Below are 18,950 nucleotides of genomic sequence, written 5' to 3' on the forward strand. Positions count from 1 at the left end.
ATATATATATATATATATATATATATATATATATATATATATATATATATATATATATATATATATATATATATATATATATATATATATACACCACTATTTGAAAAATTTGATTGATGTACAATAAAAATTTATGTAATTCATAGATGTCTCGTTAATTTGCGAGTTTTTTCAGTGTCTCACAATTCAACGACTTATAATAAAAATGCTGTATTTGTATTTGTAATTGGCCAGGAAGGCGCATTGGGATTTACCTGTAAGGCCTTCCTGGTATATATGTAAAATAAAAATAATATATATATATATATATATATATATATATATATATATATATATATATATATATATATATATATATATATATATATATATATATATATATATATATAATTTTTTTTTCTTTCGCAGATGTACTCGAGATGGTGGTTTTGAAACGTCGTCGAAGCGAGAAGTCGTTGCTGATGGTTGTGTTTGGTGACGGTCGATGACGATGACGCGCCTTGACAGTTCGATAACGTTTAGTGTGTGCGCGTGGTGCTCGTTTTTGTTCGTTTTGTTTTAATATGGTGTAAAATCGCGTGTGCAAATCATGCTTCCGGTTCCACACGACCGGATGTCCGGTCGCAGGAGCAGCTCCATAGGATGTCGTTCGCTAATTGGCAGAAGGACTTCCGTCTACACGACAGCCCATCAGGATCCCTTCAAGGTACTTACGAGCCCCATTTTACACTTTTAACCTTTGAAAGTTTGGTGCTTTGTCGTGTAAGCTGTTTGCTGATGGCATTTGTATGGTAATATGTGAAAGTTATCGGCTTATGTGCGTCAAGATTTTTTAATATATTATATTGGGGTGATGGTGTGTCATGTCACATATAATATTGATACATGATTTAAGGAGATTTTCTTTTTTGATTTTTAATGTGCCACAAATTAAAATTGGGATATAAAAAGTAAAAAAAATATTTTGATAACAGTGATTGACAAACAAATATTTTAGATTAAAAAAATAGATTGATTTTAAAATTTCAATGCGAATAAACGTAAAATATTGCAGCGTTAGTAAAATGACAGCAAAGAGGAAAATGCCTTTTGGGAAATTTCGAACGAGATTTTCCTGTTTTATCTCTTGATTTCGTATTCCGAATATCGAGTACGAGCGTAGGAAAAAAGAAAAGTCATATGTACCTGCTGCTTTTTTTACCCGACTGTTTTATACTTCGATAGTTTCCTTTTTCTCACAAAAGAAAAAAAAACAGATTTTTCATTCGTCTTTTTACACGCTTTTGTGTGTTTGCCGATTGAGGAATTTATCGAGTTTTTCGTATCAATATTATTCTTGTCATTTTGCGCTCGTAAACTCGATTGTTCAAACGCTTCGACCTCGTTAATCTTGCGAAAATTTGCATGAACAAATAATCATCGTATTTTTGTATTTCTTCTTGTAATAATTGCGTTTTTCAATATTACTCTGTACGTAACTTAGTTATAGTCGCCGCGTCGCTGGACCGATATAAAAGATTTTCAGACGCCGACGGGACCCTTCGAATAAATTCGACCTTATCGAAGATCGTAACGTTTTACGGGTAAGGGTCCAGCCCTGGACAATTCTTCACGGCCTACTCTGTTCCTCAAACATTCCCAACGATTCAATCAGGAACTATAGTCCCACGTGCTATTACGACCCTTTTATATCTTACGGTCTTTCACGTTAAATTCACGTAGCCTTTTTGCTGGTAAAGAATCAATTGTTCAATGGCTGAAAATTAATGGTTTAAACTATTTTCTGTTAAATATTAATATAGAAAATTTAATGCACATTATCCATCATCTTCTACACATTAAGCCAGCAGCGTGGCTTGGTGGTTGCGTTGATACTAAGCACCGAGAGGCCGCCGGGTTCAATCCTGTGAGCTGACGGATCGAAAATAATTTATTCTGAGTATAATCTTAAATGTTGCTGGTAAGACTTGGATCGATCGTTTCTTATCAGAGTTTGTCAATTTATTTGATTTCATTGTTGAATCGGTTCCGCCATCAAATTGGCAAAAACCATCCTACCCACTATGTCACCACTATTTGAATATGATTTCAAAAAAATATTATCTATAACACAGATGTCTCTCTAATTCTTATATAAAGTATTTTTATTATGCTCATACATATGTGTGGTCACAGTGACGCGTTAGAGTATTCTGTAATTTTACTATGGTAAAAATATGTAAAATAAATAAACAAATGAAATACATAGGATTGAGTAATTTTGGAATTGTATGAAAGTCGCGTTCGTCGTTTGAGCAGGGTTGACACTGCTGTAATCGAGTTAAAAAAATATCAAAAAATGGTAAAATACTGCACGTGTCCCGAGGCAGTAACTGACTGGAATTTTAAATCTAATTTGGGAGAGGCTGTTGCATTTATTTTGAATTAAAAATATTGGGGTTGTAAAATGTCGCCTATCAAATAAGCGTTTTAATCCTTTAATTAGAAATATTGTTTTTTCATTACAGTCAAAATTAAAGCCTAAACTAAATTTTCAACAATCTAAAATGTTGAATTATTTAGCCAGTTGTGATGTTATAATCGGCAGGTAAAAAATATTAATATAAACATATTTTAGCTTTTGATATTTCATTATCGTTTATTAGGATTATCTTTGCCAATATTTCATTTTAAATTTATATTATTGTATATTCTCTTTAGTGGCATTTATATATTTATATGTAACCAGTGGTTTTACCAGGCTTCGCTCGGTATTTGTAATATAAACCACCTAAACATGGCCAATCTCATATTACATTTTATTTTTTTGTTAAATTTAACGTCACGGATTCTACGAACTAAAGCTTACATACATACATACAAAGTCTCTTTCGAAATTATATATTAGATATCTCTCGATATATGAGAATAATTTATTCGAATGAGCATCGCTTTGACTTCTTTGACGTCTCGTTGTTATTCCTCTTTGAAAAATTACGCACATACATAGTTGTTGTATATACATAAATTGTCCACCTCTTTGGAAAAAAACGACTTCGGGAAACTTCAAATACAATAGCATTTGAAAACTACAGCACAAAAGTTTTACTGTATTCACTGACCCAAATAAATTGTCGTTTAAGTCGATGGAATGAGGTTTGTTCCATTTAACCCAGTCGAATTGCTCGAATACGGTCAATATTAAATCGAATATGTAACAATGAATAAAGAACATACGTATGTACGATTTTATGTACACATATTATGGTCAAACAATTTAAAAAGGCGTTCATCATATATATGTATGTACATTTGTACATAATATAAGAGTATTCACATTTAATAATCTCCCGGAAAATATAATATTATATAACAATGAGAACGCACTTACATTTAGTCGATGGTGTTATAAAAACAGTGGAGGTTGCAAAGGTCACATCGACATATCATTATAACGAATCGTCTTATGATGTCGTCAGATCATCATAAAACGCGCAACATAAAACCGGCAAAACTACCGGGCGGTAACCTTATTTGTATAAATTGGGTAGAATTCGCTTCCTCCTGTTTTGCTTTCATTCTTCTTTTTCCTGTGCGGTTGTTATAGCAAGTAAAATAAGTCGGGATCGGATGGGTTGGTTTGTTGGGAAACTTTGACAACGTATCGAGTTGTTTTTTGGTCTGGTTGTGTTATATTATATTGTTTTGTAAAACAAAGTCTCGTTGTTTGAAAGGTGTCAGACACAGAGGCGCGTTTCAACAGGGAAATTCTGATAGTGCTATTTATATAATGTTATATTTGTATGTACATGTGTAGTATGCACCTATGTATGTATGTATGTCCGGCAACTGACATGGGGTTTATAAAAACGGAATTAAAATGCACAAAGGCTTGTCAAAAGTTTTTGAAATGTAATATTTTGAAATATGATTATGTAGTTTCCTATAGTTTTGTTTTGTTAACGTTTAATTAAAATTCAAATGCAGGTATTTTAATTTTTTGATTCATCACTGTTAAAATAACGTGAAAATTTTAATATAATATTTTTTGCTTAAACTTTGGATTAGTTCTTTTGTGCCGAATTCCGTGCGAGCGTATATAAATTTATTTCAATTTATCTCTTTATCTTCTCTGTTACGAGGCGATGGAGTTTTCGTGTATGAATATATTCACTTATTTCTTAACATTTTAAACATAAAACAGTCGGCAAAAATCAAATGCATTTGTTTCGTTTTTTAATATGTTGCGCTATATAAATATGTAAATGTAATTTGGTTGTCATAAACAAAATAAAATAACTTATAAATACGTATGTATGTAGATTTCATACATATGTATGTAGAAATATTTATATACATATGTACATATATGTAATATCAGGCTACTTTTCAGTTTTGTATTTGTTGTTTATATAAATACTCAATAAAGTATATAATACACTACACGTTCATATTTTATATGATACTTACATATGTATGTTAAGATACTCGTATATTTATGAAGTCCATACTCTCCGCTAAATTTAAAAGATATATATAAAAATTTCACAATGTGTTGCAAAAATTTTATAGAGCGATAAAAATTGCACATCCGTTACAAGTAGAATGAGACGTCTGTTAGTAAAATGTGACGCGTTGTGGGAATTTTCTTTATTTTTCCAATCCTCTCTTTTGTTTCTTTTTTATTATTATTTCCATTCAATTCAATCGCGTTGGCTTTTCTTGTTGGATTTCACCGTATTGGGAATTCGAGGCTCACGATAAATTAGACGAAGAAGGATTATCTCCGTATAATATTGCAGATAGGATGTTGGGTTGTACGTATGTGGACAATCGTTAAACAAGAACAGATCGAACAAATGAGATTATTGACGCCAAAGGGAAAAATAACTATATACTAACTCACTTACTCGTGTCATTGGAGAGACGTATATCTCAATGAAGATAACCTACATGTGTATGTACATACGTCTTTCTTAAAATGTATGGTCGATGGACTTACATATCTAGTTTGTCCCATCACTTTTTAAGCTCTGAGTATCTTTATCTGAAGCTGATGGAAAATCTGAATATTGTCCAAGTTTTTCGGGAAATAATCGGTCGAAGTTGAAAGTTGACAAAGAATTTGGCGATTGGTGATTTGAATTCAGATCTCAGATAACAATTGTAGTAAATATATTTATTTAAAGAGTACATCTAGTAGTAGTTTTTAAATGATCATTTTTATTTTATATTAATTATTAGTAGTAAATAATTTTTTATATTCGGGTCAAATAATAGACATGTCCGGTAGTAAAGAAGAAAAAATAAAGAAATGTATGAAATAATAATTAATATTCTAATAAATTCATAATATTTAAATTAATATGTGGGAGCTTGCGTTGAATTTTAAAGTTTTTTGTATATATTATAATATATGTACGTATTATAGAAGAAGAAATAAAGAGACGTATGAAATTAGGATGGAGTCCATTTGCACGAATTAATGTTGTTTTTAAATCAAAAATACCACTCTGCCTAAAAAAATGGTTCTTCGATCAATGCGTTTTGCAAATGATAACGTATAGATGTGAAACTTGGACATTTAATGCCAAGATGCTCCACAAAGTCTTATGCACTCAAATAAGTATGGAACGCGGTATGCTTGACACAATGAGGAAAGACAGGAAGCGGAACACGTGGGTGAAAAGTATGACAAGGGTAGTGGACATAGTGGTTAGGATAGAGTAAAGAGAAATGGTAAAGAGCGGGTCACGTGGATAGTAGAATGGACGAAAGATGGACAATAGAAGTGCTAGAATGGTACCCGAGATAATGCTAAAGGGTAAAAGGAAGACCGCAGAGAAGATGGGTAGACGAAATTAGGGAAATGTGTGCGGTGAGATGGCTGATAGTTGCGCACAAAAGAGACGAGTGGAAGCGTGTTGGAGAGGCCTTTATCCAGCAGTAAATGGTGAGCGGCTGTAGATATTGATGAAGATGACTAATAATACCATTATATGAAGTATAAATACTGAGAAAATTCGAGTTTACACATGTACATAGTTGTAGAAAGGTTTTTATTTTATTGAACAATTAAGACTTTTTGGTTTTTCAATAAGTACTAATCTTAATAAGGTTTAATATTTTTTATGGATGAAGAATTTCCATTGAAAACAAAATTATAAAATAAAAAAAATTAAGATAGATTGAATTGGGTAAAATATCCAAAAAGGTATATAATTAGCGCAAAGTAAATTTGATAGGGTTCCTGTTTCCGCAGATGTAATCCAATAAATTATGCGCAGTAGGGTGATACTTCAAAAGAGATACTTGTGTTAGAAAAAAATGTTCCACTAGTGATTAATTTGCGAAATTAATTTTGTCGTCGACGTTTTCTTTTAATATACATATGTATGTACATACCATCGCATCGTTGCTTCTTCGAAATGTTTTAATTCGACACGTTTTTCCAATTTCAAGTTTGCACTTTTAACGAAGTTATCTTTATGTATAGTCTTTTTCTGTTCCGTGCATTTGTACATTTTGGAAAATGTTCGATGACTCGATGGGCTTTTTGTACAACGACGATATTTTCAACTAGGCTCGCCCGCAAACACGCGCTGGCGGGCAAACAAAATTGAAAATTTACATATTGAAGTGGAGGGTATGGTGAAACATGATGGTGTGTTCAAAGTTCAACTGTAGCCCTGCGTGGACTGTTTTCAAACCCATTGACCGTGCTTGATTCATTGTCAATAGTGTTAATTTTCAAGCACGGAGTAGAATGCACTTGGGTTCTGGAAATTTCACGTCGAGTGTTTGCGGCGAGTGGACAGTTTAAAATTTAAACGAGGATACATACATACCTATATATGTGCCTATATGTATAATCCGTAATGGAAGGTTTTGGATTTAATTGGAACGCACGGTTGGCTGAATAGCTCACTACATTACTGTATGTTGGAAATATTTTTATCAGAAGTTAATCGGTCATATTTTAGGCATATAATGATGCCCATTACGTATTTCTTTATTTATTATTTATAGTTCTGTTGCAATGGCAGTATATTATTTAATTAAAAAAAACTCCATTTTTTTTAATATATTATATTCTACCAGTCACAGCGTAGTGCACTGGTAGAGATATTGTAAAGATACCAGTAGAGAGGTTCAATTCCCGGCCAAATACGCTGCTGGCGAAATCTTGCGGTTATTAAAAACGCAGATCGACTATTTCCTGTTAAAATTTTCCGAATTTTCTACCATAATTGTTGTGACGGATGTAATAAAATGGTATCGTCCAACCCAGTTTCTCTCAAATTCGAGTTATTAGCATCTTAAATTTGTTGGATCTTATAAAAATATCAAGGCTGTCGAGTCGGTTCAAAATTTACCGACTCCGATTTCAGTAAGAACAGCTTTTCTCGCCAACTTGTAAAATTGTTAGTAGATAAAAAAATAGTGACTTTCAAAATATAAAAAAATTAAAAAAATCACTAAGAATTTACATGTAACCCAATTTATTGAATTATTTGTAATTAAATAAGCATAAACAAAATATAAGTACATTCATAGTGTATGTGTAAGAATTTCATAAACAAACAAATCAATTTAATAAAAAAATGAAAATTAAAAAAAGTATTTGACGGGGGAAATAATCAGATTTGGCCACAGCCAACAAAATACGTGCAATTCAACGATTTTATTTATAATGTAATATACGTTTATGTTTTTTATAACGAAATTATTAAATTTTAATTTATTAGTGGATTTACTCATTAGTTGACACATGCCGTAATACTATTAATTAAAGAAAATAATAAAAAAGGAGTCGGAGTTGTTAAAAGGCCATATATGTCTCTATTGTATTCTATTGCATTATGATTGAAAAATTGTTAGTTCTTATGTACAAAAATAATCATATATATAAAGACGGTAATCTCTGTGTGTGTGTGTGTGTGTGTGTGTGTGTGTGTGTGTGTGTGTGTGTGTGTGTGTGTGTGTGTGTGTGTGTGTGTGTGTGTGTGTGTGTGTGTGTGTGTGTGTGTGTGTGTGTGTGTGTGTGTGTGTGTGTGTGTGTGTGTGTGTGTGTGTGTGTGTGTGTGTGTGTGTGTGTGTGTGTGTGTGTGTGTGTGTGTGTGTGTGTGTGTGTGTGTGTGTGTGTGTGTGTGTGTGTGTGTGTGTGTGTGTGTGTGTGTGTGTGTGTGTGTGTGTGTGTGTGTGTGTGTGTGTGTGTGTGTGTGTGTGTGTGTGTGTGTGTGTGTGTGTGTGTGTGTGTGTGTGTGTGTGTGTGTGTGTGTGTGTGTGTGTGTGTGTGTGTGTGTGTGTGTGTGTGTGTGTGTGTGTGTGTGTGTGTGTGTGTGTGTGTGTGTGTGTGTGTGTGTGTGTGTGTGTGTGTGTGTGTGTGTGTGTGTGTGTGTGTGTGTGTGTGTGTGTGTGTGTGTGTGTGTGTGTGTGTGTGTGTGTGTGTGTGTGTGTGTGTGTGTGTGTGTGTGTGTGTGTGTGTGTGTGTGTGTGTGTGTGTGTGTGTGTGTGTGTGTGTGTGTGTGTGTGTGTGTGTGTGTGTGTGTGTGTGTGTGTGTGTGTGTGTGTGTGTGTGTGTGTGTGTGTGTGTGTGTGTGTGTGTGTGTGTGTGTGTGTGTGTGTGTGTGTGTGTGTGTGTGTGTGTGTGTGTGTGTGTGTGTGTGTGTGTGTGTGTGTGTGTGTGTGTGTGTGTGTGTGTGTGTGTGTGTGTGTGTGTGTGTGTGTGTGTGTGTGTGTGTGTGTGTGTGTGTGTGTGTGTGTGTGTGTGTGTGTGTGTGTGTGTGTGTGTGTGTGTGTGTGTGTGTGTGTGTGTGTGTGTGTGTGTGTGTGTGTGTGTGTGTGTGTGTGTGTGTGTGTGTGTGTGTGTGTGTGTGTGTGTGTGTGTGTGTGTGTGTGTGTGTGTGTGTGTGTGTGTGTGTGTGTGTGTGTGTGTGTGTGTGTGTGTGTGTGTGTGTGTGTGTGTGTGTGTGTGTGTGTGTGTGTGTGTGTGTGTGTGTGTGTGTGTGTGTGTGTGTGTGTGTGTGTGTGTGTGTGTGTGTGTGTGTGTGTGTGTGTGTGTGTGTGTGTGTGTGTGTGTGTGTGTGTGTGTGTGTGTGTGTGTGTGTGTGTGTGTGTGTGTGTGTGTGTGTGTGTGTGTGTGTGTGTGTGTGTGTGTGTGTGTGTGTGTGTGTGTGTGTGTGTGTGTGTGTGTGTGTGTGTGTGTGTGTGTGTGTGTGTGTGTGTGTGTGTGTGTGTGTGTGTGTGTGTGTGTGTGTGTGTGTGTGTGTGTGTGTGTGTGTGTGTGTGTGTGTGTGTGTGTGTGTGTGTGTGTGTGTGTGTGTGTGTGTGTGTGTGTGTGTGTGTGTGTGTGTGTGTGTGTGTGTGTGTGTGTGTGTGTGTGTGTGTGTGTGTGTGTGTGTGTGTGTGTGTGTCCTAACACTCGCCGAACATAATGAATGAATCGATAAAAATCGATAAATAAATTTTTCGACGAGACGACCTTGTCGCGACTCGAACCGATCACCCCAAATAGCCGGAATATAGGTCTAAATTGAGCTAATGGTCACGTGCATCACGCCAAATTCAATTCTTCATTTCGCCCTTTTATTTTAAACATTAATTGAAATATTCCTTCTCGCCATATAAAAATACGTAATTATAATAATTTTATTTAGCAAGGTTTTGCACCATTTTTTTTCTTTTCATATAAAACAATTAAATATATATTTTTAATTGAAATGATTGAAATTAATTTATATTTTAGCGATATTTGAAAAATAAAATTAATTCCAAATCACGGAATCGAACTAAGGCCCCCTCGTCCAGAACAGGTACGCTAGCCATTAGACTACGGCCTCGACAGAAAAAACGCTCTAAAATTACTTAATATTCCATTATCCTTTAAAAGTATGGGGAACCAATTATTCGCGTATCTTCGGCTTTCGTCGGCAATCGACTTTCGTTCGAATCGATTTCCAATTTCTTATGATCAACCATCAACCAGTATGCGGAACAAATTTTTATTTTTTTCATATTTTTCATTTTTTAAATATTTTTATTATTTTCAGTTTTTTCTTTTTTTTTAATTTTTTTCAAATTTTTCATCTTTTTCATTATTTCCATTTTTTTAATTTTTTTTTCATTATTTTCAGTTTTTTCATAATTTTCAGTTTTTTGTGCCTTTGTCTTTCCGAAACCAGTCGATTCCATATCTTTAACTTTATTTTTATTCGAGTTTCAATTTCTTTTCGAAACCACCCGTTGAAATCAACGGGCCCTACACTAGTTTAACCATATTCGTCGCCTTGGGGTATGTCCTGTCATGGCACATATGTATGATGTACATATGTACGTACATATATAAAGTAAAATAAAATACATAATTAATGAATATTTCTGCTTATATGATATAAATGTTTCAAAATTAGTTTTTTTTCGATTTTATTGATAATATTAATGCTGTCATCGATAAATATGAAATTTATGTATATTTTTGTATACAAAGGCATCATACAGAGTATGTATGTATAGGTGGTATAAATAATACGTTGAAGCTTTTTCATTCTATGAAATATCATTCTTTTACGTTGAATCACCATAAATATTTAAAAATGGAACATATACACAAAGAGCCGGACACAATTTATTTAAAAAGAAACCTTTCGCCACGTAAATATTTGATTTAGGTGCACGTGAATGGCGACACACACATATGTATTCCGTTACTCGCGCCAGCAAACATTTATCATACTTTGCGTCGGATCAAACTACCAATAAATTTCAGGAAATAAATAAACAGCAAACGGAAAAATTCACTACCCACTTCGAATTAATATATTCAAATCGTACTGATAGTTAACTTTTCATAAAAAAATTCTAAAATTGACTTGTGCTGTGTCCTCAATGTGATCTGTAATGACGAGTGTACTTTGATTGATTGAATAAAAAAAATAAATTAGGAAACAGAATTAAACCATATGGATGCCATTTCATACTAATAGCCAAAAATATAGCTCGGTTGTTGCGTTAATGCCAATCACCGAGAGGTTCCGAGTTCAGACCCTGGTATTTCTGCAGTGGGGTTGGATAAAATTGCATATTTGTGACTCCAAGTTGATCGATTCCTATCAGAGTTTATCTGTTTATTTGATTTTATTGTTGAAACAGTTCCTCATCAAATTGGCAAATCAACCTACGAACTATTTGAATATATTATAGTACATACATTATTACATATATATATATATATATATATATGAGTTCGGTCTTTCGTGTCAAGCGGGGAAGACGTGCTTCTGCGTTCTTCCCGCTATTACTCGCTTAAACCCGGCTATTGCACGAAATTTAATCTAAAAATTTAACCATCTAATCACTTATTTTACTAATTGCATCCTAGTATAATTTAAGTGTAAAAATAAACAGACGATCGGCCGTTAACAGCGTTTTTAATATCAGTGATTGCGAAAAATTTTGTGTTAATTTTGTGTCAGTTACAAAAGCGTATACGAACGAGATACATCTCCCTACCTGAATACAAAAAAAATAAGGGTCGCCAGTCAAAATTCGGTCCCACAGAAGCAATAAATCTTCCACATAATTGCTTTCAGACAAAAATTTTTAACGAACTTTACTTAATAGAATAATAGCAAACAGAAACGGTGTTTCCCAACTGTCTAATAGTTCTTTTTCATATTTAATTTATATTAAAGTAATTCGTGTAATTTTATATTCTTTACTAAATTTATTATTAAAATATTAAATTGCAAACCGCACTCACATATATAAATCCGTTGTCTCCAAAGAGGCGTCTCACGATAAAGATCTGTAAAAAAGTAGTATAACAATTGCTAATCTATTATTATCATAACTAACTACTTTCACTTACAAAGTAACCCTGTTAAATGGCATGTAATAACTCATAAGTGATCCAAGTGATACCTAGGATGACTATCTGTCAAAGCTGACCACAGAGAAGAGTCTATGGCGGTAAGAACTCACTCCTTGAATGGAAATCTCTCTCAAGTACCGCCTTTTTCTCAACACATCTTGGATAAATGCGAGAAAAATAATATCCAAACCTCCAACAAGGTAAGAGTGACGATGGATGATAGCTTAGCTAATAGAAACCTGTATTTAGCCACGTACAATGTAAGAACGTTATCGAGTGAAGGAAGTGTGCTTGCATTAGAGAATGAATTAGAAAATATCAAATGGGATATAATAGGACTTAGTGAAGTAAGACGAAAACAGCAAAACCAAATAATCCTAAAAAGTGGTAACTGTCTCTACTGGAGAGGGCTACCAAATGGTAGAATAGGAGGAGTAGGGTTTCTTATCAATAAGAGAATAGAAAGAAATATTATAGAAATAAGCGACATATCGGAACGTATATGCTATATAGTATTAAGAATCTCGAGCAGGTACACTTGTCAAATCTTCCAAGTGTACGCCCCCACATCTAGCCACCCAGACGAGGAAATAGAAGACTTCTACGAAAAAATACAGGACGCATACGATAATAGCCGTCACCACTTTAAAATAATCATGGGCGACTTTAACGCAAAAATAGGACAAAAGGCAAATACTGAAAGAGCAGTAGGCAATTTTGGTACCGGCCAAAGAAACGACAGAGGCGATCGCCTCATAGAATTCGCAGAACACAACAGGCTCTTTATCACTAATTCATTTTTCAGGAAAAACACCAACAATAAGTGGACTTGGGAGAGTCCTAAAGGAGACAGAAACGAGATCGATTTCATCCTAACAAATGCCCTGCGCTCCGTTAAAGACGTTAGTGTTTTAAGTAAAGTAGATATAGGTAGCGATCACAGATTAGTCCGTGCCAAGATGGCCATTAATATAAATTGCGAACGTAGGAAATTAATAAAAGGATGCAGTAACTCTCCAGATTTCGCTCAACTAAGGTCTAGGAAAAAGGAATTCGAACTCGAACTTGGAAATCGATACGGGAAATTAAACCCAGAAGCAGACATCGAGGAATTGAACACTGTAATTAGTTCGGTTCTAACCTCAACAGGTAAGAAATTAGGTGGATTCAGGAAACAGATTAAATTAAGCAAAATTTCAGCGGAAACAAAAAACCTAATTAAGCATAAAAGGAATTTAGATAGGGATAATAATAAGCAAGAATACAATCTAGTAAATAAGGAAATTAAAAAGAGAATAGTCAGGGATGTCAGGGATTTTAACAGCAAGCTAATAGAAAATACCATTAAGAATAACCGTAGCCTGAAAAAGTGCAAACAGGATCTTTTCTTAGGCAAAAACCAAATGATCGCAATCAGATCAGAGAGCGGAGTAATAATTAGGAATAGAGAAGAAATCATAGACAGAGTTTACACGTTCTATGCAAAACTATACGAGAACGACAACGGCCAATTCCCCGCTCTGGAATCGACACACGGCCAAAGGGTTCCTGCAGTATTGCCTAGCGAAGTAGAGGCCGCGCTAAAAACTGCAAAGAACGGTAAATCCCCAGGGGAAGATAATATTCCCATTGACTTACTAAAATGTGGCGGCCCCCCCCTAATTAATATCTTAGCTAGGCTTTTCAGCAAATGCATCCAGAACCAAGCTATACCAGAAGGATGGAATAACGCAACTATCATTTTAATACACAAAAAAGGCGACAAAAGCGATATCAAGAACTACCGACCCATTAGTCTACTTTCAGCGGTCTACAAGCTCTTCACGAAGGTTATTACAGAAAGGCTGAAGAATATCCTCGACGAGAACCAACCTGTAGAGCAGGCAGGGTTTAGGGCAAATTTCAGCACAATGGACCACCTCCAAGTAGTTGGCGAACTAATCGAGCGCGCCAACGAATATCAACGGCCATTGTGCCTAGGTTTCGTCGATTATGAGAAAGCCTTCGATACAGTTAGTCATAATGCAGTACTTAACGCTCTAAAAACACAGGGAGTGCCGGAAACCTATGTGGGACTGTTAGCTGCAATATATAAGAATGCCACAGCTTCGGTTAAAATTTTTTCAGGTACAGATAGATTTAGCATAGGAAAAGGAGTAAGACAAGGAGATACAATCTCGCCCAAGTTATTCAATGCGGTGCTTGAGGGAGTTTTCAGGAAATTGGATTGGGATACAGCCGGAGTAAGCATCAATGGTCGCTTTTTGAGTCACCTTCGGTTCGCAGACGATATAGTTTTAGTAGCTCGTGATTCAGCTGACCTACTTATCAGACTAATACAGCTGGACAGGGAAAGTAGAAAAGTAGGATTAAAAATTAACGTAGATAAGACTAAACTAATGTTCAATAGTTATTGCATGCCTGATAGCATCCCCTTAGATGATAAACCAGTAGAAGTAGTAAATAATTATTTATATTTAGGTCAAATAATTGACATGTCTGGTAGTAAAAATGAAGAGATAAAGAGACGTATGAAATTAGGGTGGAGTGCATTTGGACGGATGAATGCTGTTTTTAAATCAAAAATGCCACTCTGCCTGAAGAAAAGGATCTTTGATCAATGCGTTTTGCCAGTGATGACGTATGGATGTGAAACTTGGGCACTGAACGCCAAGATGCAAAATAAAATCCAATGCACTCAAAGAAGTATGGAACGCTGTATGCTTGGCATAACGAGGAAAGACAGGAAGCGGAACACGTGGGTGAGAAATATGACAAGGGTAGTGGACATAGTGGATAGAGTGAAGAGATTGAAATGGCAATGGGCGGGTCACGTAGCTAGGAGGATGGACGAAAGGTGGACAAAAGAAGTGCTTGAATGGTACCCGAGAGAAGGCAAAAGAGTAAAAGGAAGACCGCAAGGAAGATGGGTGAACGAAATTAGGAAAATGTGCGGAATGAGATGGATGAGTGTTGCGCAAAACAGAGACGAGTGGAAGCGTGTTGGAGAGGCCTTCATCCAGCAGTGGATGGCGAATGGCTGTAAATGATGATGATGATGATATATATATATATATATATATATATATATATATATATATATATATATACATATATATAAATATATATATATATATATATATATATATATATATATATATATATATATATATATATATATATATATATATATATATATTAAATAAAATAAAAATAAAAATAATATTGTTAAATAAAAAAAATTGTATGATGTAGAAATATTTATGGAAAGTAGCTAACTTCAAAAATTTATAGTTTGCGCCCATGTTCAAATTGTATTAGCATATTATAATACATATATACGTAAATGTTATACCGCGTGGTTCAAAATTAATAATGCACATTGGAAATATAATGAGGTAAACAGCCTCTGTTCGTTTACATTAAATTCGGGGTCTTTGAACATTCTTGGAAACTACCCCATTTTATAAAAGTATATTGAATCCATTTGTATGGATAATCATCATCATCATCATTTACAGCCATTCGCCATCCACTGCTGGATGAAGGCCTCTCCAACACGCTTCCACTCGTCTCTGTTTTGCGCAACACTCATCCATCTCATTCCGCACATTTTCCTAATTTCGTTCACCCATCTTCCTTGCGGTCTTCCTTTTACTCTTTTGCCTTCTCTCGGGTACCATTCAAGCACTTCTTTTGTCCACCTTTCGTCCATCCTCCTAGCTACGTGACCCGCCCATTGCCATTTCAATCTCTTCACTCTATCCACTATGTCCACTACCCTTGTCATATTTCTCACCCACGTGTTCCGCTTCCTGTCTTTCCTCGTTATGCCAAGCATACAGCGTTCCATACTTCTTTGAGTGCATTGGATTTTATTTTGCATCTTGGCGTTCAGTGTCCAAGTTTCACATCCATACGTCATCACTGGCAAAACGCATTGATCAAAGATCCTTTTCTTCAGGCAGAGTGGCATTTTTGATTTAAAAACAGCATTCATCCGTCCAAATGCACTCCACCCTAATTTCATACGTCTCTTTATCTCTTCATTTTTACTACCAGACATGTCAATTATTTGACCTAAATATAAATAATTATTTACTACTTCTACTGGTTTATCATCTAAGGGGATGCTATCAGGCATGCAATAACTATTGAACATTAGTTTAGTCTTATCTACGTTAATTTTTAATCCTACTTTTCTACTTTCCCTGTCCAGCTGTGTTAGTCTGATAAGTAGGTCAGCTGAATCACGAGCTACTAAAACTATATCGTCTGCGAACCGAAGGTGACTCAAAAAGCGACCATTGATGCTTACTCCGGCTGTATCCCAATCCAATTTCCTGAAAACTCCCTCAAGCACCGCATTGAATAACTTGGGCGAGATTGTATCTCCTTGTCTTACTCCTTTTCCTATGCTAAATCTATCTGTACCTGAAAAAATTTTAACCGAAGTTGTGGCATTCTTATATATTGCAGCTAACAGTCCCACATAGGGTTCCGGCACTCCCTGTGTTTTTAGATCGTTAAGTACTGCATTATGACTAACTGTATCGAAGGCTTTCTCATAATCGACGAAACCTAGGCACAATGGCCGTTGATATTCGTTGGCGCGCTCGATTATTTCGCCAACTACTTGGAGGTGGTCCATTGTGCTGAAATTTGCCCTAAACCCTGCCTGCTCTATAGGTTGGTTCTCGTCGAGGATATTCTTCAGCCTTTCTGTAATAACCTTCGTGAAGAGCTTGTAGACCGCTGAAAGTAGACTAATGGGTCGGTAGTTCTTGATATCGCTTTTGTCGCCTTTTTTGTGTATTAAAATGATAGTTGCGTTATTCCATCCTTCTGGTATAGCTTGGTTCTGGATGCATTTGCTGAAAAGCCTAGCTAAGATATTAATTAGGGGGGGGCCGCCACATTTTAGTAAGTCAATGGGAATATTATCTTCCCCTGGGGTTTTACCGTTCTTTGCAGTTTTTAGCGCGGCCTCTACTTCGCTAGGCAATACTGCAGGAACCCTTTGGCCGTGTGTCGATTCCAGAGCGGGGAATTGGCCGTTGTCGTTCTCGTATAGTTTTGCATAGAACGTGTAAACTCTGTCTATGATTTCTTCTCTATTCCTAATTATTACTCCGCTCTTTGATCTGATTGCGATCATTTGGTTTTTGCCTAAGAAAAGATCCTGTTTGCACTTTTTCAGGCTACGGTTATTCTTAATGGTATTTTCTATTAGCTTGCTGTTAAAATCCCTGACATCCCTGACTATTCTCTTTTTAATTTCCTTATTTACTAGATTGTATTCTTGCTTATTATTATCCCTATCTAAATTCCTTTTATGCTTAATTAGGTTTTTTGTTTCCGCTGAAATTTTGCTTAATTTAATCTGTTTCCTGAATCCACCTAATTTCTTACCTGTTGAGGTTAGAACCGAACTAATTACAGTGTTCAATTCCTCGATGTCTGCTTCTGGGTTTAATTTCCCGTATCGATTTCCAAGTTCGAGTTCGAATTCATTTTTCCTAGACCTTAGTTGAGCGAAATCTGGAGAGTTACTGCATCCTTTTATTAATTTCCTACGTTCGCAATTTATATTAATGGCCATCTTGGCACGGACTAATCTGTGATCGCTACCTATATCTACTTTACTTAAAACACTAACGTCTTTAACGGAGTGCAGGGCATTTGTTAGGATGAAATCGATCTCGTTTCTGTCTCCTTTAGGACTCTCCCAAGTCCACTTATTGTTGGTGTTTTTCCTGAAAAATGAATTAGTGATAAAGAGCCTGTTGTGTTCTGCGAATTCTATGAGGCGATCGCCTCTGTCGTTTCTTTGGCCGGTACCAAAATTGCCTACTGCTCTTTCTGTATTTGCCTTTTGTCCTATTTTTGCGTTAAAGTCGCCCATGATTATTTTAAAGTGGTGACGGCTATTATCGTATGCGTCCTGTATTTTTTCGTAGAAGTCTTCTATTTCCTCGTCTGGGTGGCTAGATGTGGGGGCGTACACTTGGAAGATTTGACAAGTGTACCTGCTCGAGATTCTTAATACTATATAGCATATACGTTCCGATATGTCGCTTATTTCTATAATATTTCTTTCTATTCTCTTATTGATAAGAAACCCTACTCCTCCTATTCTACCATTTGGTAGCCCTCTCCAGTAGAGACAGTTACCACTTTTTAGGATTATTTGGTTTTGCTGTTTTCGTCTTACTTCACTAAGTCCTACTATATCCCATTTGATATTTTCTAATTTATTCTCTAATGCAAGCACACTTCCTTCACTCGATAACGTTCTTACATTGTACGTGGCTAAATACAGGTTTCTATTAGCTAAGCTATCATCCATCATCACTCTTACCTTGTTGGAGGTTTGGATATTATTTTTCTCGCATTTATCCAAGATGTGTTGAGAAAAAGGCGGTACTTGAGAGAGATTTCCATTCAAGGAGTGAGTTCTTACCGCCATAGACTCTTCTCTGTGGTCAGCTTTGACAGATAGTCATCCTAGGTATCACTTGGATCACTTATGAGTTATTACATGCCATTTAACAGGGTTACTTTGTAAGTGAAAGTAGTTAGTTATGATAATAATAGATTAGCAATTGTTATACTACTTTTTTACAGATCTTTATCGTGAGACGCCTCTTTGGAGACAACGGATTTATATATGTGAGTGCGGTTTGCAATTTAATATTTTAATAATAACTTTAGTAAAGAATATAAAATTACACGAATTACTTTAATATAATTTAAATATGAAAAAGAACTGATAGACAGTTGGGAAACACCGTTTCTGTTTGCTATTATTCTATTAAGTAAAGTTCGTTAAAGATTTTTGGCTGGAAGCAATTATGTGGAAGATTTATTGCTTCTGTGGGACCGACTTGACTGACGAAGGACCCTTTTTTTGTATTCAGGTAAGGAGATGTATCTCGTTCGTATATTCTTTTGCTTAGATTTGACACAAAAATTAGCACAAAAATTTTCGAAATAACTGATATAAAACCGCTTTTTACGACCGATTTGCTGTTTATTTTTACACTTAAATTATACTAGGATGCAATTAGTAAAATAAGTGATTAGATGGTTAAGTTTT

General features: G+C 35.3%; 1 protein-coding gene across 1 annotated transcript in view; it reads left to right on the plus strand.

Moving 5' to 3' along the window:
* The first annotated feature begins 408 nt into the window (after positions 1 to 408).
* Positions 409 to 18,950, plus strand: part of LOC143918179 (uncharacterized) — a 174,649-nt gene continuing 156,107 nt past the window's right edge. The window contains exon 1 of the mRNA XM_077439930.1: positions 409 to 706. Within this exon, the coding sequence (XP_077296056.1) occupies positions 590 to 706 (117 nt within the window). The 5' untranslated portion in view covers positions 409 to 589. The remainder of the gene's footprint in view (positions 707 to 18,950) is intronic.

This window comes from Arctopsyche grandis, chromosome 10, assembly GCF_051622035.1.
Source record: "Arctopsyche grandis isolate Sample6627 chromosome 10, ASM5162203v2, whole genome shotgun sequence".
Lineage (NCBI taxonomy): Eukaryota > Metazoa > Arthropoda > Insecta > Trichoptera > Hydropsychidae > Arctopsyche > Arctopsyche grandis.